Raw genomic sequence first — 26,374 nt, forward strand, 5'->3', positions numbered from 1 at the left:
TGTTGGGTGCTTATAGCCTTAGTTCATCCAGAATTGATGAATTTTACCTTTCTTTGGAAACTGCTGCAAGTTTTAGCAAAGGTACTCCATAAACACACTTTTAAACAACACCTTTGTATCTACTTATAGAAAGTAGAAACTATGCATAATATTAGTTCAAAGACAAAAGGTTCATAATTTACCACATAGTTCATTGGGCTAGACCCCAGCAGAGTCAGCATTTCAAGCCATGGTGAACCCAGCTCAGTACTGCTCAGTATGTGTGTGTATTCCAGATAACCCCCACAAAGGATCCATGTGCTAATTAGCCCTCCACTCATGACTGGAACCGGGTGTTTTTGTCACAAGTCCTGGGATGTTCCAAAAGTCATATGCAAACAAGGCTCAGGGCAACCTTGTTCAGCTCCACTTCATTGAAGGTGGGGGCCACACTAATCATATGCAACAGGCTGAGAGAGGGGGTGACAAAGGGATTCTATATGAACGGTTCAGGGCCATGTTTGGTGATGTTTGAAAAACATTCAATGCTGGTAAAAGAACAGGAATAATTGGAAATGGGAAAGAAAGCTCATCTGTGGGAATGAAGAGGAAGTTGAAATGTATTCAGTGTAGTGGCTCACCATGACTTAAAAAAGAGTTGGTGTTCAGGGGGACTGTATGCAGTGGGCATTATCATTATTATTATTATCATTATTCAGATGAGCTGTACTAACCTAGTTTTGTGGTAGTACATTTGCTCAATATGGGACAAGTATTTTCCAGTCATGTTCAGTGTTGGCTGGCTGCATTTAATCAACTTCATAGTTGCTTTCCAATACTGAGTATATGCTGCTTTTGGCAGCAGTTTAATAATAGACAGTATATTTAATGATTTTTCCTTATATGCAAATTTAAGATGAAGAGATTTCTCTCCCCTCCCCCCACCCCCCATGCTGACTGGGGGGAAAAACCTTGTCTTATATTTGAGCAAAGGTGGTGTATGTGTGTCTGTGAGTATATATCTATATACAGACAGATAGATATCTATATGTGTATGTGTGTGTGAGAGAGAAAGAGAGAGAGAGAGAGTGTGTTATCTATGAGCGTGTATAGATGAAACAGGGGCCCTAAAATGAAGCAGTGGGCTTTAAAAAACACCACTTCAATTTAGGGCTGATTAAACCACCATGCCATGCACACACCGTCCTATCTTATCTGCCTCTCTGGTTGGGAGGGGAGGGCGAGCTGCCGGTGGGCAGAGCAATCCCTGGGCCGCAGTCTGGGGAGTTGAGGGCTGGGGCTTCCCTCTGTGGCAGCTGTGGCCCCACTCTAGGTGGCACCTGCCCACAGGCACCCAGCTTGGGCGGTCCCAGGGTGTACCACAGCCAAGGAGGGAAGCATCGGGCCACTGCGCAGGGCAGGCAGATAGGCAGGCTCTGGGTGGGGAAGGAGGATTAAGTTCACCGCTTTGGTTGGGCGGAGCTGCTTTCCTGGGCTGCTATCAGGCTGCCTGCAGGGCTTCCTGCAGAGCCACGGAGCTCCACAGAGCCTGTTGAGCTTAACTCCACGGCTGATGGGGCAGCAAACTAAAACTCCTCATAGGAGTTTCCTGCACCGCAAGTCATTTAAAGTGCATTATGCCACTGAATTTCATACAGTGGCTGGAATTAATGTGCAATATGACACTGAGGCGTGCAAACACTGACACCATTAAAGCAGTGCAAAAGCATTTAGCCCGCTTTAAAGTGTTGTGCACACACGCCTCTCATTTCATCTACACACGGCTAATGTGTGTGTGTATATATATGTGTGTGGGTGTGTGTGTGCGCGCATTTATGTGTACACACACAAAAAATTGTCACAGGTCCTGGGATACATCATTATACCAATGGCTTTAACTTACTCTGTGGAAATCTTGGCTATTGTGTCACATGAACTGTACTCCACACCGGTGAAAATGTCCTTGCAGTGTCCTGCCCGAATACCATTGAGCCAATCACCTGCTGTGCGGAAGGCGGATATATCAAGGTTGCTTTGGTCCAGTAGTAGATTTGATGGCCTGAAATAACAAGACAGCAAAAGCATGAGAACTAGGGTAAGCAAACATACCCCTCATGTCTACACTTAACACTGGCATCATCAGGGACTTCCAGATGACATGTGGCTTTCCTGTCCATGTCTGAAATTTGTCTACCACTGGGCACATCTACACATGCAATTAATGTACACAAATAAAGGCCAGAGCTTATTGCTTTGCATGTTTTGCTGCAGGGTTCACTGTTTGAATGTGCACCTAGGAGCAAAAAACTCTGGAATACATTGCTTTGGAGTTGATATGTACAGCACATTTAGCTCAATAGGAGCAGCTCCAGCTGGCAACAGCCCAGGGCTGATCCAACTGGGCTCAATGTATTGTGGAGGAGCTGGCTCGGGCACAAGGGTGCTTCAGAGTAGGGCTAGCTGGCAGGCATCACTTGCACTGAAGCACCCTCATGCTCTAGCCAGCCAGGCAGCATTTACATGTGTGCTGCTGCACATCAGAAAACTCTAGAGCAGGCTAGTACTTGTAAATTTTGAGCCTTAATAGAACTCACTGGCGACACGTAGGGGGTGCACGTGGGTGCATGTGAACCCCCTGAACTTGGTGGTGCACCCCCTGCAAAAAGATGCTGCTGACACTGCCAGCGGCACCTGCAGGCATTTGCTGCTCACCACTCCCCTTCCTTGCCACCGACACTACCAGTGGCATCTGCAGGCAGTCTGTGATCACTGCTGGCCACCACCACCGGCGATGTTGGCAGGTGTTCACTGACCACTGGTCAGTGCTTGTTACCCCTTCCCTGCTGCCGCCAATGCCGCAGCCACCTGTGGAAGCTCCCTGCTTGCTGCCGCCATGCTGCCACCGTTGACAGTGCTGTCACCACCTGCAGGAGCTCACTCTGCCCCCGTCAGCCTCTGGGGGCATGCAGCATTCATGATTTTTCCCACTGCTCTCTGCAATTATTTGCGATTTCCCCCCCAAATGCCACCATTTAGAATTATCCCATAAGGCTGCAGCATTCCAATGCTTAGTATCTATAAGTTAGTAAGTAAATACAAGTATTAGCCTGCTCCAGAATTTATTAGTTTTGTGAGCCCTAATAGGAGCATGTGTAGATACAGACACATTTACTGTGGAACTAATTAGGCAGCTCTGCACTAAATGTCTTGTGTAGATGCACCCACTGAGGTCTCATTTGCTCCAGCTGGCAGCTTTAAGAAACTCTGTGTAATCATCTTGTTTATGGGCTCCAAACTACTCACCTCAAGCCTGTGGTTTAAATCCCTGAAACATTCCTGATTCATGATAAATATTTTTACATTATCATTACGTTATTTAAACAATTACAAAATTTAACTGAGTCTAACTACTAGATACTCATCATTGCAACGCTGCAGTTTTATGCGATTATTCTAGATGGTGGAATTTGGGGGGAAGCATAGATAACTGCAGAGAGCATTGGGAAGAAACTGCAAGTTCCATTAAGGCTCAAAATCAGAAAATCAACTAGTGGAGCAAGTACCATACCAACGAAAGGATTTTGCAACATAGTAATACAACCCAGAAATTGCTTTTAAGTTAACACTCATTTTTCTTTCACCTTAGTGCTCACAAATGGTAGGTTGACCAAATCTTCCCTTCATCCATGAAACAAAGGACAAGAACATCAGCCACACAGACTTTCTCCCTTTCACTGCACTCCCTAGGTACCTTAGTCCAGTCCTATTGGGACTCTGCTGTAATGATGAGACACTATGTCAGTCTTCAAACTCTCATTCCTTCCCCTGTTGTACGGTACAAATTGGTCTTTATGAATCAGACTTGAGACCACTAATTTGCTTCACTGTGGTTAATGTTCAAGCAAAGACTGGTAATGACAGGTACTAAAAGTCGCTCACACCAAACATGAGTAAAATCATTAGTGAGCAAAGGGTTCTGTATTACATAAGCAAGCCACTGAACTATGATGAGCAGGAATTAGAGTAAAGGGGAGAACAGCATCCTCTCCAGCATGCATCTAATACAATTGGTAATTCAGAAAGGCAGTCTGTTTTAATAGGATATGCAACAAATATAACTGTTAGTGTGTGATCTAACTGGATCCTGAGCTGATTTTTTCAATGACTTTAATGAGTCAAACAAAAATAACAACAACAAACTGGGGCATGATCTGTAATGAATATGTTTCTTTTTTCTCTACAAAACTAACCCTGCATTGTACTCTGCCTCCCTCCCTTCTCCTCCAACTGTCTTGGGCTGAATGAAAGCTTTTATTTTATTCAAAACAAAACACTATGTTTCAGTTTTGAGGGGTCTTATTTTTTTAAAAACCTGAATTAATTTAAGCAAATTTGGTCTTTAAAAGATTATTTTTAAAATGGAAGATTGAAATGTTTTGTTTTGAAATATTGAAGTAAAACGTATTTTTCCATATTTTCAACACAAACTAATTACCAGATTCAACCTGAGACTGTGAATGCTTTCATTTGATTTGAAACTACACGTTTTAGTGAGCCAAACGTTTTCACACAGTGTTCTTGTTCCTCCTCACCTTACACTTCATAAAGATGGAAAGAGCTTGTTTATATTTTGCTTGGTTTATTTTAACCATATTTCAATCTGTGTAGCTCCTAACAGGAGGCTGTGACTGGGTGAACTACAATTAGGAAGTAAATGTGCTTTTGAAAATAATATTTAGCTCCAAAGTGTGTTTTCCACATCAAGGAGGAGAATTGGATGACTCTTCTAGCTGCATCTGCCAGTGTTGCATGGTGGCTAATGTTTCTGCTCCCATGCTGATCCGGCAGTTCAGATATACTTTGTGATGGGGTTCCTACTTTGCTAATACACTGTAATGTCTTACTTCAGTACATAGATGTGGAGAGATGGCCAATAGTTCTAGCAGTTTCTTCTCAACATTGCTGAAAGGCCTCTGAACAGCCATGGAGTCACAATTTTCCTTCTTGTTGCAAGATATCTTAGTGTATGGGTGGCCAACATGTGGCATGGGTGCCATAAGTGGCATGAACAGTGTCTGTGTGGCAGACAGCAGGTTGGGGACGGGACAGGCAGCAGAGTGACAGATCAGAGCAGGGAGTAGAAAGCAGAGCAGCAGATTGGGTAAGAGAAAGAGTTGGCAGTGGCACTTGGGAGGATGTGGGGCTAATTTGTGGTACACTTGCCAAAAGGGTTGGCCCCCACCATTTTAACCCATGATAATTATTTTGATTTCTCAATGTGCAATAACAGCTTCCTCCCCAAATTGGTTACCTTGAGAGAATATGAATTACTATCCTTTGTTTTTAATTTGACAGCCACACAGATAATGCTGATGGACAGCTTTATAGTACTAATTCAACAAAGCACATGAGTAGCCTCAAAGTGCAACTATGTCCTTAAAGTGAACCATGTGCTCAAGTGATTTTTCAAAGCATTATGGTGCAACTGTCTGGAGAATAGGGGACACATGTAACCTGATCTCAGTTTTAGAAGTCACCAGAGAACCTGTCTCAGAGAATGTAGCACTGCAAAGCCTAGTTTTAAAGAGTGGTGTGAGGTAATAAACTGTTGCTTACAAAAACTTATGCCTCTCTGAGTTAATCCATAATAGAGGTGCTCAACCTTTTGCCCCTGTGGGTTGGATGAGTAGCACAGGGCTGGAACCTGCATGCAGTTAGCACATCAGGTGCCACGTGTCCGTATTTGTCACTGCACCACCTGAATCCAGCCCCACACCACTTGGATCAGATCTTGTATTCCCCATTTAGCATGCAGAGCCATACTATCCACCCACTGGAATCTCCACTGCTCCCCAACCAGCAAATTTTCAGACTCATGGTGGGCCCTGTGGACTGGATGACATGGTTCAACAGGCTAGGACCAGGCTTTGGGCCAAGTGGTTGAGTACCCCTGATCTATAAGGTGTCACTCTGCCCCACCTTCAGTTCCTTTGTTGTAAGAGATTGTTACTAATGTTTTCAGTTGTGGTGTGAAAATTTACACAATCACTGAAGACCACTAGCTACACTAGCATGCACAACGGAACATTAACCTAGGAATGTCTAAGCAACCAAGAACAAACTAATCCATCCAAACAGAAAGTGCTACTTTTGTTCTTTGCTGCAGGTTCGACAACACTGTCAATGTTAACAGAAAACAATTATTTCTAGTGAATAACATTGCAGATTTGCTTTTCTTGCTGCCTATAAGTTCCCATTAGGGTGGCCAGCTGCCTCCTTTGTGTATCTTTAAATCTAGTGCAGCTCGCCGGGGGGAACCAGCTGCAGGACTGCAACCACATGTTGCGCCTGCCATCAGAATGCTCAGACCCGCTACATGCTATAGAGGGATTTGCTTCACCCATTCCAAGTCCACTGAAGACAGGAACAGAGGATGGGCCAGACAAGCCACACCATCTGCATTCACATGGCTAGCTCTATCAAAGCTGTTGGAGCTTTGCTCTGGCTTCAGTCCCTACTTTTGGTAGATTTCACTTTCCCATTCCCCCATCATATTTCCCCTGCATAGAAAAGCTTAATTAATCTGCTCCATGCAGGTGAAGTGATCCAATTTAAAGATAATGATTATGCAGTACTTGTTACATAGATTTTTTTATTATTATCTGGATGGAAATGAATCACTACCATCACCCTCTAGCATTCTTCAGACAAAACCTGAAGAAAGTCCAAAGACTAGAACAAGTTTTAAAGAAAACTTTGTAAAGATTTCCAGGGGAACCCAGTGTTCAAATTCCATGGAATATCACTGATACAGGTTTTAGCTATGTTGCTCTACAGGCAAAAAATATGCAGAATTCTTGGGAGAGGTGATATATTTTATTAGATCAACTAAATAGTTGCAAATAAAGATTTTTTTGCAACTGTTTAGTTGGTCTAATAAAATATATCACCTCTACCAAGAGTTCAGCATGGAATTTCACCAGAAGACATGTGCCAAACTCCTTTAAGCTAATTTTGAAAATACTAGCCTATACTGCTTTGCCTTCTTAATGCAGCATCAAAATCAGGTTCTATAACAGCAAATCTTACTGCAAACTTCTGCTCCAGTTAGGAACTAAGAAATATCAGATTTCTTATTCATGCAATTTTGAACTTAATTTTTAGATTGCAGAATCATGACTCAATTCAGATAAGCAGCTCTGACTCAAACTGTGTGTTTTACCAGTGAGATTTTCCTTATGAATCAATTACCTCTTAAAAGACCTCTTAAGAACATAGGCCTTAGAAGCTGTGGGTGAGTGTTTGATCACCACAGAAAAATCCAGATATCACAAATGTAAAATGTATAACTCATTCTGTAGTATAATGTAGAATAGTATAACTAAAACGCTACTACAGAATAGTATAGTGTAGAACAGAACAGCATAACTCCTTCGGTTCATGACTGTTTGGGTTTGGTACAAATCACTGATCCCAGGACTCATAATGGACAGGATTGTTTTCCTCATAAGATGCTTCAGCCTCATACACAGTTCTTGCTAGGTTCAAATCAGCAACCCGCCTAATGAAAAACTGGTGTATGTCTTTTTAAACTTGGATAATCCATTTTGCCTGGCCTTCCCCTCTTTGGAAGCCATCCAGTCCAAAAGCCTAGTGACTTGGGAGACAGCTGGGGCCAGGTCCTCAGCGGGTGTAAATCATTGTGATTCTACCACAATATAATGTTTTATACTGGCTGCAAAGCTGCCCCTCTGAGAACTCTCCTAGCTAGAAATGAAAGAAATGTCTGGACAGTGGGAGTGACCATGATGATGGATTAAGGAAATAAAAGATGACAATGAAAAAACAGTACAATAGACATGGAGGGACTGAGAAGTAATACTAAGGGAAACAAAGAGAGGTCTATAGGAAGCAATTTTCATACATGGCCCTTTAATGCTAGGTGCCTACATCATTGGCATTTTTCATGTCAAAAACAGGTGTAAGGTGTTCAGGTAACATTCTTCAGCATTAGATGCCCTATTTGACAATCAAATCCAGGCATGGCCAGTAGTAACCCAGTTGGCCTCTAGCTAACTACTGCTTGTTCCAGGAAGAGTCATGTTTTTATTTATAGTTTTCTGGGTATAAAGTCTGAAATCCCAAGACAGTTCTTAAGACTATTTATGAAGTGTGCTTCATGATAAAGTAGGGAGAAGGTCCCCACTCCTCTTTGTTCAACTTAGCTTTGCTTTTAAACTTAACTCCCATTCAGCAGAGCCTAGCTCAACAATCCCCTTACAAAATGAAAAATAATATTTAAAAAAAAAGTATAAACAAGTTGAAATAGAACAGGACACTGGGATTAGGAATTAGAGTGGCCCAGCAGAGCTTTTATGTTTATTACTTGGATCAAAGTATCACCAGAACCAAAAAATATGACCTAATTTTAATGTAAGTGACCTCAGCATAACCAGCACTGTAAAGTATCATTTTTCTCCTTGTAGGATTCCAAGCAAAAATTAGTTACTTTCCTCCTCAGAGAGGACATCTGGACAGTTTATCAATGGAGAGGAATTTGTCTCTCACTGTGAAGAGTCTGTGATGTCTCCTCACATGCATCAAGGGAATGCTGGGCTTCCAGAGCATCTGCACACGTCGGCAATTTTTTTTTCCCTCTGACCCAGCCCCTAGACAGCAGGTCTGAACATGAAATTTATGGGCTGGGTGATGTGCGCCATGAGCTCACACTTTACTAGACAAATTAGATGGGTTGCAATCCGTGCAGCTGTAAACGATGTCCTGCAGGGTTCTACCTGATCTTTTACAGCTTTTCATAAATCAGTACCTACTAGCTTCAGAACAGAGTCATTAAAAAGAAATCATGGAAATTACATGTTTGCTCAGGGGAAGTAAAATAGAACATTTCCTGCTTTTTTTCCCCTCCCCCCCCCCAATTCTGTATTTTGCTCCCCTACCCCCAACCCCCACGTTTGCAAGTTCTTATCCATCTATTGTCATGGAGAATATTTTCAGGGCTATTCATCTGTATAGTTCTGTGTGGCTGGAGGGCCATATTTGCTGATGTGTGGCACTCCAAATCTATATATGTTTATATCAATTTAAATATAGTGACAAATTCTGCAGCAAGATGCTTGAGTGCCTCTCTATAAAATGCCCTGCTGCAATGAGCTTTTTGTGGACAGGCCCATTATGTTAACAGCTGGAATTAACTTTTATGTTGTGCACATAAGCAAGGAGAACTACAGTTTACTGTCATTAAGATAGATTTTGTCATGAAGCAAGGAACTTTCCTGTCACAGCCCATCATGTCTAGAAAGAAATATAATGAGCAATAGAACTTCACCCCTGCTGATACAAACCTCTACTCGGGGTGTGCCAGCTGTCCACTGGGAAGGAGATAACTTAATTTGTAATATTCAGCTACCAAGACCACCAAGGGGATAATGCCCAGGCATTACCTCTGAATAAAAGGCAGTATTGTGCTGCTGAATAGAGGAATCCTGTACTTTACATCCTGGATTTCATGTTCTCTCTTCCTATCAGTGCAATCTAATTCCTTATATCTGTAAAATATCCTTTAAAAGAAATTACATATGCTTGTTGAAGCATGGGTTTATAAAAGGAGCAAAGTTTAACAAAAAAAGTTATTTCACATAATAAGTTTTAGATATTATGGCTGGACTTTGTAGATGTAAGCATTTCCTAAAAAGCAGGGGAGTAACTGGGGCCCTCACCATATAGACTTCAATGAAAAATCTCTTTATGATTCAAGTAACCTCAAACATTGAAATCCTGGACTAATGATAAGGCCAACACAGTTATCTCCAACTTTGTAAAAATGGAGTGCATGTGCACTAATTTTAGGTTTATCTTCAACAGCAAATGAATTCATGAGTGTGCGTGCTTCCCAACAGGAGCTTAGTAAATAAATGACATACTGAGGAGATGTTAAGTCACTGTGTTTACTTTAATTATGCCTGGTCCTTGAGGACTAGACTCTTTGCACTTACAGCTATTTATGTCTCGTTTATACGGTCCCTGTGGTAAAATTAGTGATTTGGCTCTTAAAATAAAGTTCACCTCTATGATTGGAATATTTGTTTTCCCCAGGTTTCATATCAAGTTTGCTCAGTTTGAGAGTCAACCGTATTGTTGCTACTTTTTGTCTCTGAGGTCAAAAGTGGGTTTGAGAAATAAAGGCAGGCACTTTTTTCCTGCTTATATGATCCCCCAATTACAAAAAGCACAACAAACAAACAAACAAAAGACAGATTATAGGAGCAGCTAGTGGGTTCTCTCTAATGTTTGGACAAGTGTCCTTTTCTGGTTTTCTCTTTAGAAGATTCATATATCTTGCTAGGTCACACATCTTCACTGGTCAGCTCTCAGTTGCCCATAGGCAAAATAATATACAGGAAGTGTTAGCAGCTCTCCACTAGTGACTGTACAAAAGGCATTTTTATATGTTCCTGTGGAGTCTTCCAGGAACCTCCATTTTAAACCTGAGCAATTCTTTTTGCAGCCCCACAGCCTTCAGGTCAGCACCAAATCTACCACCATGACAATGTATTCAAGCTCTAGGAAAGGTGGCCTGCTGCCAACTGACATACGTGCTGCAGACACATCACAGCCTGCACCTTATCCAACGAATTGCTCTAAAATAATTAGGTCCATCACTTCACTTCAGGTTCATTACTCTAGTTAGTTAAATATATCACTTATTCATTCAGCAGCTAAGCTCAAAAAATTTGGTGATAGTTTTCTACCAAAATGTCCAAGAAACCTAGGAGATGAGCAGAGCACCTTGCTCTGTAATTTCTGCTTCTATTGCTAAAAGAAAAAACTGAACCAAATAGTTTAGGAATTCTTGACCCACAAATGGGTGAATGGCTGCTAAAGGACATATCCCAAAATCCATATGTCCACTAGCTGAAAGGTGATGGGAAAGATCTATAGATCATCATCTGGTACCTTCTGGATGGGGAAGAAGTTGAACTGCACTGTTAGCATTGCACTGCCTTAAAATGTTTGACAGTCATCTGGAGCAGTCTGTTTGTATGCTGCTGTTGTGATAAAGACATGCATCAAGACCTCCTAGTCCTGATTATTCCCTTCTAATCAGCTCTAGTGATGCCGCATCTGTGTTCAGTTTTGGGCCCCCCACTACTAAAAGGATGTGGACAAATTGGAGAGAGTCCAGCAGAGGGCAACAAAAATGGTGAAGGTGCTGGGGGACATGACTTATGAGGGAAGACAGAGGGAACTGGGCTTGTTTAGTCTAGAGAAGAGGAGACTGAAAGGGGATTTAATAGCAGCCTTCAACTACCTAAAGCGGGGTTCAAAGGAGTATGGAGCTAGACTCTTCTCAGTGGTGACAGATGAAGGAACAGGGAGCAATGGTCTCAGGTTATGGCAAGGGAAGTTTAGGTTAGATATTAGAAAAAAAAATTCTCAGTAGGAGGGTAGTAAGCACTTGAACAGGTTACCCAGAGAGGTGGTGGACTCTCCATCCTTGAAGGTTTTAAAGATCTGCCTAAACAAAGTTTTGGCTGGGATGATCTAGTTGGGGATCATCACACTTTGAGCAGGGTGTTGGACTAGATGACTTGCTGAGGTCCCTTCCCATGCTCATTTTCTATGATATGACCCTATTTTTAAACAGCTTTTTTCAAACCTACCTATTTTATAGCTCTACTTTAAGAGTATTTTTCTTAATGTATTGACAACATATCCAACTTATTCTGAAGACATGCTCCATAACCTATGTGTACTCACCCTCTGAGTGGCTTTATTATCAAAGAAAGCTAATCTTCTCATCAGACTTCTAAAGTTCCTCTCTCAGTTAGTCACCACACACACCAGTTCTTCTCTCAATGATCCACTTCCAGTCCCCACCATATTCCAACTGATGTAATGAGCCACGTGATATTTTTAACAACATAACTCACTATACTCTTTCCCAGCAAGACCAACACAGCTTAAAAGTGAGGATGGTGTTGCAGGTAAAATTTACTGCTGTGTTGCAGAAATATAGCTTCAATTTGTTATGTATATGTAATATTAACAACAGTCCGAGTGCAAAAATATTCCTGGGGATTCAGGACTGGCTGAGAGAGAGTCCATTATTATCAGCCACCCATGATTGCTAAAATAATCTATAGCCTTTTAAAAAGATTTAAGGGGGAAAAAAAAGCTTTTAGAGAGCTTTCAAAGTGGTATGCTGCCTCCCTGTCTCTTCTTTTTTGTGCATGTAACTTGCCTTGTAGAGGCACCACATTTGACTGTACTGTGAATTTGTACAGGCTTAATGCTTGCTACAGAGGGCAAGAGCCCTACTCAGTTTGCTTTCCAGAACTTCCAGCTTAGAATTCCCATTAACACTAATGAGGGCTACACCATTAAAGTCCTGAACATTTTGTTGAGAACAGAATATACCCTTTTAGAATCACAGTAAACAGCAAGCAATGAAAACAAGGTCACGTTCTGATCTGTTTCTGGGCTACTGTGGACAATTCTAAACTGTATAAATCAATCTGAAATTTATTTATTCTTTGAGTCTCATCAGCACAGCCAAATCCAAAGCACAAAATAGTAGAATATGTTGTATTAATTATACATTAACCATAAGTCCTAATTATTTTGCATTTCCATAGAAAAAGGGGTTATTTCTGTTATCAGGACTGTTGGAAAGAGTACCATGGCAAGGGGTTCTTTTATTTCTCTAAGGATGCAGACATACAACACATTTGCTCTGGATAAATTTACCCCAGATTTTACTGTTACAAATTTACTCTATAGTAAGAAGGGACACATGACCAGTTTTCCCAAGCTGCTTGCCTGAGGTGTGTGGTGGGGTTCATTTACATTAAGTACATGGCTACCCTGAAGTGGAAGTAAGAATGGCACACCCCATGTACATGAGACTAATTTTCTCTGAATTTACTTTTGATTTTCAGAAGTAACTTTACAAAGGAGAACAACAGTTCCTCTGGAGTAAAAGCTTATTACCATGTGTCTGCTGTACTTTTGTTGTAGACTAAGTTGGGAATGTGCTGAAGTAAATGCATCACCAGGAGGTGTAACAGCAAGGGTTTGCACCCCGGGTACAAGCAGCAGTAGTTGCCAGGTCAGCTATAAGAAGTGCTGCTTTTGGGCTCTTTCTTAGTAGGCAACAAGGGCTGGTGCCCCAGTCACCCACTACTTGTTACACTACTGGCATGATGTGTCTACAAACTTCATAGAAGAGAGTTAATCCTGACTAGCTAAACAGGCCAGCAATCACTTTTGTCTTACTCCTTAACTGCAGATGTTTCAATAACAGAGCATATCCTTTACCGTTGCCTGTTTCATTAGCATTAGCGATTCAGATTTTACCCCCGTGATATTTGAACAGAATAACAAAACTTAACAAGGAGGTAAAATATTAAGCATCTGTTACATGGAGCCTTTTAAACCAGATGGTCTGTACCGAGATATGGATTACATTTTTAGCAGCTTCTGAATGAGGACATAAACTCACACTTATGGTCTCATTGCATGGTATTCTGCCAAACTAAGAAACCGTGATGCGTACCAAGACAAGCATATAATGAGGAAACACAACAGTATAATTGGCACTGACTGAAATGCTTCAAGTCAGTTTGCAGCTTTATTACGAAACCCGTCCGTTTAAAAATCCCTCTGATAAGCAAGTAACCATTATTTAGAGCATGTTAGATTGGGTTTCAAGACTCCTAACCATTCTGCAATGGTCATAAATAAGGCAGCGTTTCAACAAGCTATTCCAGCACTACAAATAGTTGATGTGTTACAAAGCTGTTTGACAACCAGAAATGGGTGAAAGATAAAAATATATTGTTCTTGAATATTCACTCTAACTTGTTCACTGTTTCAATTGAGTTAGGTTTCAGCAAACTATAGGATGCTGACAGACTTGTGGCTCCCCACTGAACTCATGGCACTTCACAGAAAGCACTATGAGTTACAGTGACTCCCCCTGCCCCCAACCCAACAGACAACAGATGTTCATTGTTTGGTTGGCTGGGGGGGGGGAGGTGGAATTGAGTTACATTTTGGAGCTGATTCAGGGGAGAAAGGCTACATGTCTGCAGCCTCTCTCTCCCAGCCCTGCCCTGCCCCGCCGTGCCCCCTCCCAGCTCCAGTGCTGCCTGCAAGATGGGAGAGGGGATTGGGAAGGGGAGGGAGCTCTGAGCTCCAACCTGCACTGGAGGGGGCAGGGGGAGCAGCTGGATTGGAACCCCCAACCTTGGGCATCAGCCCAGTCCTGCTCTCACACAGGGAGAAACAGGAGTTAATAAAGGTGCTCAGCTTTGGAGAGCCTTCATCTGAACTCTCATTAAGTGAGGGTTAATATAGCATGCAATTGGGCACTTTTAAAGCACTCTGCAGCCATGCACTTCTGTCAGGGTATGGCTGTAGAGCACTTTCAAGGGGATGATCATGTGACAAATGTCACTTCTGTGTTTCACATTTTAAATTAATTCTAGATAGTATTTATCAGAGGAGTAACTTCAATTTTGGTTCCTGAGGTGGCAAAGGTGGAGGGGGGGCAGAGAGGTCTTATTTCCTCAAGCAGGTTGTGGTGGCATGGGCTGTTGCTGCCTCAGCACAACCTCGCCCAACATGTGCTATGGCAGTGGTGCAAGCTTCCCAAGAATGCCATTCTGGCACTCTCCTCTGAACTGATGCCAGGGGCTGGTGTCCTGGTCATTGCTTTCGCCCCCAAAGTCCACCCCCCCTCCAAGTTTTGCTACTGCTATTTGTGGGAAGGTAACTTTGAGTTTGAAAATGTGAGTAACTGCTTTGGGGACTTGATACTTCATTGGTTATGCTTAAACAACAAAGGAACTGAAACGATACTATGAGACCAATAAGTCCAGAAATCAGTGCACGTTAGTACCAAACAACTGCATTAAGATGCTTCAAATAATTTACAGAGCTGGAGGTATTTGAAGAAATTAATCTTGAAAATATTGCAGTCTAAAAATCACAGTTTTCCATCTGAAAAAGTACACATTATGAATTATTTACATAACTTTCCAACTAGATTCTTGGTTTCATCATGGAGAGAATTGTTTCCAACCCCTTGAACTTGTAAGCTGCTGGATTTTATTAAGTGGATCAAAGCATACTTTTCCTGAAAATAAGTACATTTTTCACTTTTTTTGTTGTTCTAACAGACCATACTAACATGTGCAGATTTCAAAAGGATATTTTTCTAGCAGCTGGCATAACATTTTAAACAGAGAACTATTAGACACAAACTTATTTGGAATTCCACAATGTATTTTGGAGATAGGGTCATGATTACAAATTTAAAAAATAATAGTAATAATAATATTGGGTTAGGAGTTAAAGCCATGTTTAAAAAACAAACAAACTTATTTTAAATTAAATAATAAGATGTGCACTGCTCAGCCTTTGTCACAAGACCAAAGTCAGTAAGTTAACTGATTTATATTGAAATTTGTATAGTAGTATGAATTGTACAAATTCTGGCCTAAGTACAATTTGTTGGCAGATTCCTTTCTTGCAGGAGTCCTAGAAATCAATGTAATTATGGGATGACAGATACAGAGTTCCTCCTTCACAATATAATCAACTAATATTCTGAATTGTTTTGTATCCTAATCTTTACTGCATAGAGGAATACATATAAGAGGCAAGGTTCTGCTCCCATATCCATTATTACATATGAAGATTAAATTAATCTCATGGAGTTTCTATGGATTTATGCCTGTATTCTCAAGAATGAGATTTAGATCAAAATGTTATTAATGTTCTACCAAATAAGAACTGGATTAGTTAACTAGGATAATGGTCTGTGTTTAGGGGGGTGGGGAGGAATATAATTTTAAATGTCTTTTTAAATGGATAAACACTATCATAAAAAAAAATGTTTTCTATCTTAGAAGCTGCTTTTTTTAGTTATGTGACTTTTCAGAAAGCCATTAATAAACTGAAAATAAGCACTGACCATGTTAGTTTTCCTGTTTAAAACATATTAGGTTGCTTAGTGTAGCAAGGACAGACTACTGGAAGGATCAATATGCCCCCCTGCCCCCTTCCACCCCCCCCCACACACACACACCCACACACGCTCTCTAGAAAGGATGTGGACAAATTGGAGAGAGTCCAGCAGAGGACACAAAAGTGGTGAGGAGGCTTGAGGATATGACTTATGAGGAAAGATTGGGGGAACTGGGCTTATTTAGTTGAGAGAAGAGGGGACAGAGGGGTTTTAATAGCACCCTTCAACTACCTGAAGTGGGGGTTGAGAGAAGATGGAGTTAGACTGTTCTCAGTAGTGGCACGACAGAACAAAGAGCAATGATCTCAAGTTCTAGCAAGGGAAGTTTAGGTTAGATATTAGGGAAAAAATTCTCACTAGGAGGGTAGTAAAACACTGGAACAGGTTACCCAGTGAGGTGGTGGAAGGTCCATCCTTTGAAGTTTAAGACCCAGCTACACAAAGTTTCTGCTGGGATGATCTAGTTGGGGATGGTCCTGCTTTGAGTAGGGGATTGGACTAGATAACCTTCTAAGGTCCCTTCCAACCCTATTTTTTCTATGATTCTATAACTGCTTAAAAGAACACAAACAAAGTATTATTTCATAAGATTTTGGAAGCAGGAACTTAGTTTTTCTGTCCTTTTTTCTGTAAAAATCTCCTTATGGCAAGGAGTGACTGTGAATTAGAAACTTTTGCTGATATAATAAGGAGGAGTGGTAGAGTGGGAGAAATCTACAAGGCAAGGGAAAAAAGGTCATCCTCAGTTTGGTATGCATTTATGAAACCAAATGGTTTTACTAAAGCCCACTGGCTTTATAGAACAATTTCTAACAATTCATTTTGTTATGAATGTAATGCTGTGAAAACAGCTATATTTGCAGAAGTGGAAAATGAATCCTAGTAGCTATTTAGCCTGCATATGACATGTCTCATCTTCAAAACAACTTGCAAATGCTAACTTATTAAGCCACCACTGAGACAATTAGAGGATGACCTTTATGTAAGAGTCAGGGTCATCACTGAAAAGCTATTGCCTCCTGGAATTGTTGCTCATCCCACAAATGGTACCATCTCTCTCTCACTGAGGTAATCTATTTATCTGGTTCCTATATCACAGGCAGTTGCAGCATAAAATCTTCCACATGCTGCTACACAAATAAACCTCAACTTTTGTTCTTGACAAGTTCAATCTCCATTCTAGCCATTTACTTTTTGGTCCCTTTCGTGGAAATTTATGGTGGTGGCCTGTAAATTACTAGAACTTGAAGGAGAACTGTTGAGTTTTGTATAGAATTTACAAATCACAAAATGTGTTTTGGTTCTTACTTGTAATTAATCTGAACATTTCAGAATTCTCCATGGAAGTAGGTTCCATAAAGCAATCTTCACTTTAACCAAAGTGCTTCTATTTGATTTTGACTTTAAAAATATTATTTCGTATGCAATACAAAATACATATTTGAAATCAAATACAATTTACAATGGACGAATTTATTTTTTTTGTCTTGAAAAATGTCAAATTGGATGTTCTGGAGCTGTTTGAACTTTCTCCCTTTTACCTGTGAAACAGAATAGATATAATTTCTCAAAGTGTTTTGATTTGGAAGGCACTTCGTTTCCAAACGGAAGACTGGTGAATCAGGTCTACTAATTACTGTTATGGTTTCACTATGAGCTGGACTGAAGTCACAAGTTAATATCAGAAAACTACCAAAATAAAAGATGGTAAGCTGGTAATAATTTTCACTCAAAAGGTCCTTTGGTTAGTTTTAAATGGGGGCACACAGATATTACAGTTTCTGTGTCTCATTAATAAAAATCTCAATCCCTCCACAAATTTTGAATAAAACTGTGGCAATTTTCAATGAAGAACATACTACATAAACAACATCACATCAATGAGTGGGAAGGGACCTTGACAGATCATCTAGTCCGACCCCCTGCCATGGGCAGGAAGGAGCACTGGGAGTGGCAGGGGTCATAAGCCCCCGGCCAGGTGCCTATCCAGTCTTGTCTTGAAGATTTCCAGGGAAGGTGAGAGCACCACCTCTCTCATTGGCAGCCATGAAGATCAAGCAACTCACAGTACTATAATTTCTTTACAAGAAAGCTTATCCTTTTTCTGCTACTTGGTTTAACAGGTGAAACACAAAATAGCAAGCAAATGCATTTATCCTTCTACAAGAACTGGTGTACACCAAAATATATTTACAGATGTCAAATTATATATTTGCACTTAGTTTGTGGGTTACAAGAGATTCAGAGCAAATATACTATTTTTTTCAGTGCTTTCTTCCTCTGCCTCCACTATGTTTATTTTTCACTTCTTCCTGCTGATGATATACCCTGGAAATTACGAAGTGCTTTCGATTTACCAAGAAGTTGGTCAGGATGAGAAAAACATTTCTAATGAAAAAATTCAAAGCAAACGAATAAAAAAGGAAATGTCATGATTTTTTTTGGTGGAATACCCTGCCAATTTTGTGAAATTCTGCAACTTTGAAAATGTTTGAAGTTTACAGTTTCAAAATTTTAATATCAGCAATTTTTTAAAAATATGGTTTTCCAAGTTTCTGTTCATTTTTTTTATATTTATGTTTTGGGTAGGGGTATTTTATTTTGTTTTATTTTATTTTATTTTTACAGAAACGGGGTGAAACACAGAGATAATAAGTAATTTTGTCCCTAACTACTGCATGAATTAGTGGAAATAATACTCATATCACTCAACTCCAAGGTCAGTACTTTGTAATATTTAGACCACACTACTTTAAATTAACATTACCCATTTTGGGTTAATGCAGTACTTCTACTATATTTTAAATATATGTTTGTATTTTAAAGTGTGTGGGGGGGGGTGAGAAAAATAAAGCGTTGATGTCTGTGATGATAACACAAAGTTTTAGAAATTGCATTTGAAATAGGAAAAAAATGTTTGCTTGAAATCTAGCCACAATAAAATTGGGTCAATGCACCATGAAGAAAAACATAAATTTCTAATTGGATTTAATTTTTTATTAAAAAAATTAGGTGCCAGGATTTTTTTAGATTTTGATTGCTTGAGAAATATTTTCAATTATATGGATTTTGGTTCCTACATTTTGTCAAAAATGAACCAAGAAACCTTTTTAGATTATAGCTACACCAACATTTTATGAAGAATTTCTGGCTCACCTATTAAAGTTTGGAAAGTTTACCATATGCTCTGTAACTCAGTGAAACATTCACAGACATGAAGTAATACACAGTGGACTAAAAAATAATAAGCCCATGGAGAAAAATAATGGGACAAGGAGAACTATGAAATAACTTCCATTGTAAAAATAGCCAAACAACTCAGAAATTCAATTATGAAATCCAACATAATGCTCAGATACCAGGAGAGAACAGCAGGTCACAAATCAAAAGAAAATATTCGGAGGTTATGCTATGCTTTACTGACTCGTACTGTACCCAATTTCAACATCACTTTACAGAACTTTACACCTATTCAAGGAGGCATAAAGGTTACAAACATCTGAGCTTATATAGCCTAGTAAAAGAGTCCTTATATAGACTACAAAATTGAAGTACAGAGATTTTAAACAGAAACCACCCCAAATTGACTAAACGAAAATTGCTAGTGAATGTTGCTGTGTTTTACAGCAGCAGAAATACCAGGAAAAGGAAGTGGTTGTAGAATTTAGAGTCCAGGTCCTTCAGAAGACATATCTTAAAACATTTATTTTTGCTTAATTTCATAAAAAAAAATTGAAGCAGCTGTGACTAAAAACACCCTGGCAGGTATCAAGGTATCCTACAGTTCATGGGAGGAATAGAAAAATGAAAATGAAATAAACAATTGAAGAATGCATTCATTTTGTACCCCTTCTCCCAAATTTCTATGAAGATTTAGTATAAAACGAACTGTATGAATTCAGCATGCCCCAAGTTCAGCAAAGCACTTGTGCATATATATTACCTGGAGTCATTTAAGTGGTTTGCTAAAGTGAGGCTTCATACAAGAAGGAAAGGAATGCAAGATGAGCACTAGTTATATTCTATACTTGCAGTAGCATGCATTTTGTTTGGGTACTACAACAAAATTACTGCTTTAAGTAAATAACAGCTGATTACCAGGTTTAAGCAGTTGAGGATAAAAAGCTATCAAAGAAATACATGTCTTATATACCTCATTTGAGAGATGTCATCTGGCTGAAAAATTTCCCATATGAATTGGTTTTGACCACTTGTGTGCATATGTCATGGGGAAGTTTTAAGCATGCTTTCAACAACTGGGGTTTGGAAGCTAGATGAAAATGAATGATAAAGGAGGGAGTTAAGGGATCCATAACAATATGCTTGAGAGCATATAGGCAGTAAAAACTATAGTATCCTCAAAGGACACCATCATAGTAGCTTGTGGGAGGATTCCTCCACTCAATCCCAGGGAGGCATAGTTTGCTCCATAATGCTTCACTCTGATTGCAAACTTCTCTTCCTCCTGTGCTGATGGATAATCAAGTAAAATTTGCAAGTATATTAGTATGATGAATATGGGAGTTACTTGGATTGTTTTTATGAAATCCGTGTTTCCATGCTTTATGTTGGGGGTTTTATCAACACCAGAGGCAAATTCTAGCAAATGTCGACTACCATAGAGTAACAGAAACAAGGACTAATCCTTCAAAGCACTAAGCCTCTGCTGGTAATCAAGGGCATCACACACATGCTCTTGGATGCGGGGAGGGGGGGGGGGGCGGGGGGAGGAGAGGGAGGGGCTTTACTTAAAGCGGCTCTGAGAGCCACTCTAATAAAAGCACCAGCAGCGTCACATGTATTCAGTGTCCTTCTGTTTCAAAATGGCAACGGGGGTGCTTTAAAGCTTGTTTAGTTAAAGCACCCCTGCCACCATTTTGAAACAGAGGGACACTGAATATACGTGATGTGGAGGCTGCTGGACTGCACTAATTAGCATACTCCAGCAGATTCAGTTAATTGAGTCTGCTCTGACACATGCTAATTGTCATGGGGGCACTTTAATTAGCATGTACTGGAGTAGAGATCCATCATACGTACAGGTACTATTTAGGACTAAGCTGAGAGCCTAGCGAGAGACAGGGTCTGAAGTCAAATTCAAGTTAAACTTTGATGTAGAAGTAGTGACTTTTCTATAAAAGAAATGACAAAAGGACAAAGGACTTCACTTGTACAGGTGATACAATGATAAAAATTTGGATGACACACAATGAAAATAGTTTTAACTATTATTAAAACTCCTTTAGTTGTATGCCTCTGCTTGTTAACTTTCAAAGAGGACATTGTGCTTCTTTTTGAAGGAATTGCCCTTCATCACTGCAATTTCTAAATGGTCGTGAGTAGGGGTCTACCCAACTCCAGGAGGTGGCCAGATGATTTTTTGGGCAGATTATGGGGCTGGCCCCCACTTTCATGGGCTTAGTGTGGTGCCTCCCCACAAGCCTCTGATTGGCTGAGGAAACCCGGTGGCCCCACTGCTAATTGATGGAGAGGGCTGCCACCTCTTGCTGCTGATTGGTGGAGAGGGGCAGGGCCCCGTGGCAGCCATCTCAGCAAGGGGTGGGGACAGCAGCCATCTTGTGTGCTGGCCCTCATGCCAGGAGCCCCCTTTGTGGTAGGCTGCATGGCCAGGATGATTGCTGGTTCCCACGGGGGAGCCAGCATTTTATTTTTAGTAATTTTTTTGTTGTTTTATTTTTCCACAAATTTTGTGAAGATCACCTGGTTTCATGATTTCTGTGAAATCTGTGTGATTGCAATTTGAGTAAGACCCTAGTCATGAGATCCCAAAGAGAATTATATAGTGAAACCCATACCCTATTAGGCTGTCTAAAGTAAATACACTTCGTAAACATACCCTTGGTCTGCACCTAAACGTAGTAGATGTTTTAGACTGGTAACCTAGGTCTAGTGTGAGGTAAAAAAAGCAGGCTCTCTCTTTATTAGAGATACCACCAGAGGCTTGAAATTTGGGGAAAAAAAAAATCGATCATGGAGAAATATAGATTATATATCCACACAAGAATCAGAGAAGCAACTGCAGCTTATGCAGACATACTGAAGTGGCTTAAGACTGGTTGACTGAAGCATGGCTAGTGCCTTGTCCAGGACAGCACAAATCTTAATGCAGGCTAAAAAATCTGTCTAGGACCACTGTTCCCCTGTCTATACTAGTATCAGTACTTCAGCTAACTGGTTCGTCTCTACACAAGCTGCAACTCCACTATTAGATTGCCATTTAGACATACCATGAAATAGCGATCATAGATGCAGCTCATCCCTGAACTCGTTTTGGAACACTTTGGAATACAGAAGTCATAGAGGAATGATGTACATGGGTTTCTTATCACAGGCTTGAAGCTAATGTGTATTTTGTTTAGTTTTAAATGTGAAACAAGTATGAAAAAATGGAACTGGTTTCTAAACCCTTATTTAAGCTTGATATTAAACATGTTTGTGTCCTTTACAAAAATGGGGTCAAATACATTTAGAACTTATTCATTTAACTGGGCAAGAAAATGCTAAAACCTAGTTTGCTATAAAACAGCCAACTAACATTTAAAAGGGCATAACTACTCTAGTAAATGCTTTTATTTTGGTTTGTTGAGTATTTACCAAATAACTTTTAAGATTATTATATATTTTGAATAACATAAAGGGTTAACAATAACAAGGGGTGGCTACCTCCAGAGTGGCAGTAGGAGGTAATCAGATGACTAAGTTGGAAACAACACAAGCTTGAAAGGTCAGGGACAAAAGAGCCAGGTCAACATGGGCTATGAAGGACACAGACAGAAATGACATTTGTGGCATGATGGGCCCCTTGAAAGCACTCTAATGCCATGTCAAAACAGAAAAGCATGGCTGCAGAGTGCTCTGATAGTATGACAGTCATTGTATGAGGGTTCAAATGAAGACACTCCAAAGCAGAGTGCCTTCATTAATTTCTGTCTGCTCTGGCTGTTCTCTCTGGATGGGAGGGGGAGAAGGCAGGGGAGGGACGTCTGTTTTGGGGTTTCCCCAGCCCCCCTGGAGTGGGAGGAGCAGGTGACAGACTTCCCTCTCCTGCCTTCTCCCCCTACCATCCAGAGACAGTAGTGGAGCTGTGAGAGGGGGAGTGGGGCTAGGGGGAGAAGCTGCATAGGCAGTCTCTCTCCCTGGATCGGCTCCAAATTGAAGCTGATACTCCACCCTCCCAATCCAACAGCTGAAGTCTGTTGGGTCAGGATGATTGGTATAACTCATGGTGCTTTCTATGAATCACCATGAGTTAGATCCAGGAGCTACGCTTATGTCTGCACCTACACAGGCATTCATTTCCACTAGGGGAAATTTCTGAGACATTTCCTTTGAGAACATTCGTTTCTGAGTATACAGATATTCAGTTGGCAGCTGCCTCCTCTCTTTTGCTTTCCAGTTCTTCACCAGGCATGGAAAACAACATGTGGCAGTCCTGGTTTGGGAGGGAGGAAATAGCTGCTTCATTCCTCCCAGTGCCTGAAGAAAATGGAGCAGAGGGGAATGGAACAACAGGTTAACTCCTCCCATCTGTTTCACAGACCAGGGTCCCAAGTCTGGGGACTAAGCAGGGAAAAAGGATAGACTGCTCCTCTGGTCTGTGCACAGTCAGGGAGCAGCAGGCAACACCCACCCTACCTGTTTTCTAGAGTAGGGTCTAGGGAGCAGGCAGGGGGTGGGGGGCCATGGAGCAGCTGCTCCACTTCCGTCCCAGAAGAATCCAGGGAGAGACCTGGGAAACCTACTCAGTCCAAGAAACGGATGTGGGGCTTTGCCCCACTTGCCTCCTGAGAAGAGTGCACAAATGTTCTTTCTTGCAAAAGATTCACCTTCAGAAGCGAGATCTGATGCCTGGATGATCATTCTACCTGAGGGGGCATTCTTCCTCCAGGAGAAGATGAATGAATGGTTGTATGTTCCTAGATTTTACCAGGGGAATGGCAGCCCCCTTGGAAGAACCATAAGGCTTGTTCATGGCCATAACTGACTGAAGCACATAGCAAGTTTTCTCAGTTCAAACCCCACCTTCACTTTAATGACTTCCTATTGGCTCATTATAATGGGATAGAATTTGGATCTAGTAAAGGTCAGGTACAAGGGACCCAACGTTTTAAAAACAACAGTTTAACAAGAATAAACAATGAGATTCATTTTTAAAAGACATTTAGTAATATACTTGGTTGAGCCCTTTACCTGCTGAGGTAGTTCCCTTGGCTCAGGCTGTAATATATTAGAAAGACTGAACAAGTAGCTTTGCTGCTGCCGCCTATGATGTCCCTGTTCTGCAGGCCTGAGACCTTGGTCTCCAAGCTATTTTCCCATTCTTTAACATTTACATTTGAAATCAGGGAGGAAAAATGCCTCTCAAAATGGCATTCAATTTGGCTTATTCCTAGAGACCATTAAAAGCCAAACATTTTGTTTGCGATACAGGCCTATTAATCTGCACCCTTCCTCACCAGTACTCCCAGGTAACTGCCCCAATTATCTGCTCAGACATTCACACCTTCATCACCTTCTATTCCCTCCTAATTATCTGGATATTACTGATGCTCTCAAAGTATTATGGATAAAAGAAGTGATGAATGACTCTTTACAAAACAACTGGGCATCTTATATCGGTTTGTGAATAGGAATTCAGGTCATTATTAAGACCCTGAATTCAGCAAAAGCTTAAGGATGTGCTATAAGGCAGAAAGAACACTCAGATAAGTTAAGCACATCCTTAGATGATTTGCTACACTGGGGCATGAGAGTGGGACATTGCTGGCCACAATTCAGAAAGGTATGAAAGCATGTATAAGTTTAAGCATACAACTTAGTAGGGCTACCTATATACTCTAGTATTCTACCCTAGATGAAAACCCAGAAGTTTCTGGAGACAGAGTATATCAAATGGAGTGAAGGCACAGCCCCTCCCAGGGTGAGAAACAGGGTAATTGGCAATTCTTAAATTCATTTAGCTAAATCCCTTTTGTCTCCAATCTCAGCACACAGCTATCTGGGTTTTACCACATAACCAAACAGTTGCTATATTTGCATTAGAAAAAAAAAATCTCTTGCAGAAAGCTTTCTCCAGATTTCAAGAATGCAAATAACTATGGTTAAAACTGAAGAAGTGGGTGGACAAAGCAAACATATTTTAATTACTGTAGGTGGGGAAAGCAAACACACTTATTTTCAGCATGTGCAATGTAAGATTGAATATGTCACCTTGCAGCTGCATTTGTGATTATTTTCAGACTGCTGGGATTACGGATCAGTTTATCCAGGATGCTGACAATCTGCTCAAACTTGGGTCTGTTGTTTCTGTCCTTTTGCCAACAGTCCAGCATCAGCTGATACAAGGCAGCTGGGCAGTCCATAGGAGGTGGCAAGCGGTACCCTTCATCCACAGCCTTAATTACCTGCACAAGGATAAAAGTTTTGGGAAAAAAAGTGATTAAATTAACTTGTTTTATCAGTTCTGCAAAATACATTATCACGGACATTTAACGTTTAAACAAATGTGTTCATTCTCCAATTGTCTTGCGGTACAACACTCTTGGTTTATCTACATAGTAAATCAGATAATAAATGACATACAGAAAGAGCTATAGGAAAATTAAGATACAGCATGTGACTTTGAGGAAGATGCAGTTTCAACAAGCTTCTCTAAAACTGACATATGATTATGTTAGTGAAGTCTATGTTAAATGGTACATTTAATATGGTAAGTTGTATTATGCCCATGTCCTCATCCCTCTAACACACACAAAACCAAAAAAAATCAGATCATTCCCAATAACCTATGTTTAGTATTGCTAGGAATGCCACTCCATATCTGACCACTCGATACTTGATTCCAAAAGCTTGATCAATACTTTATACTTTAGAGGGTAACAACCCCATTATTTATGCATCTTTAATGTCATATACTGTCCACATCTAACTTCTACTGAAATCATGGGTAATTTGCCTACCTTCCCAAAGATATTCTATAGATAGAGGGCAGCACATAGTCATTACAGTGTAACAGATCTTACTGTGCTCCTCCACAAGTGTACGATGGCAGGAGGCATGACTGTGGGATTGCAAATCAGATCCCATCATGCCTTATTGCCAAAGAAGGGGCTTCACACCAGGCTTCCTCTGCACCAGCAAGAAGAAAGCCCCTTTAGCTGACAAGGATCCCAGCTATGGGGGTACCTCATATACCCCCCATGGCTAGGAGACCACCTGCTGTGATCTGATAGCTTCAGGGGTGCCCCATGTACAGCTGGGCAGGGGGGGAAGCTGTTACAGTCTCCCAGCTGCAGGGATGCATGGTGCACCCCCTTAGCT

General features: G+C 40.8%; 1 protein-coding gene across 2 annotated transcripts in view; it reads right to left on the bottom strand.

Annotated features, from left to right (window-relative positions):
* Positions 1-26,374, bottom strand: part of EPHA3 (EPH receptor A3) — a 366,545-nt gene that overhangs the window by 12,114 nt on the left and 328,057 nt on the right. For both annotated transcript variants that reach the window (XM_090057555.1, XM_090057547.1), the window contains exons 15-16: positions 25,265-25,458; positions 1,883-2,038 (exon numbers count right to left, since the gene is read on the bottom strand). In XM_090057555.1, the coding sequence (XP_089913681.1) occupies positions 1,883-2,038; positions 25,265-25,458 (350 nt within the window). The remainder of the gene's footprint in view (positions 1-1,882; positions 2,039-25,264; positions 25,459-26,374) is intronic.

The sequence above is a fragment of the Crocodylus siamensis genome, chromosome 1 (genome assembly GCF_052110815.1).
Source record: "Crocodylus siamensis isolate JL-2025a chromosome 1, ASM5211081v1, whole genome shotgun sequence".
In the NCBI taxonomy this organism is placed as follows: domain Eukaryota; kingdom Metazoa; phylum Chordata; order Crocodylia; family Crocodylidae; genus Crocodylus; species Crocodylus siamensis.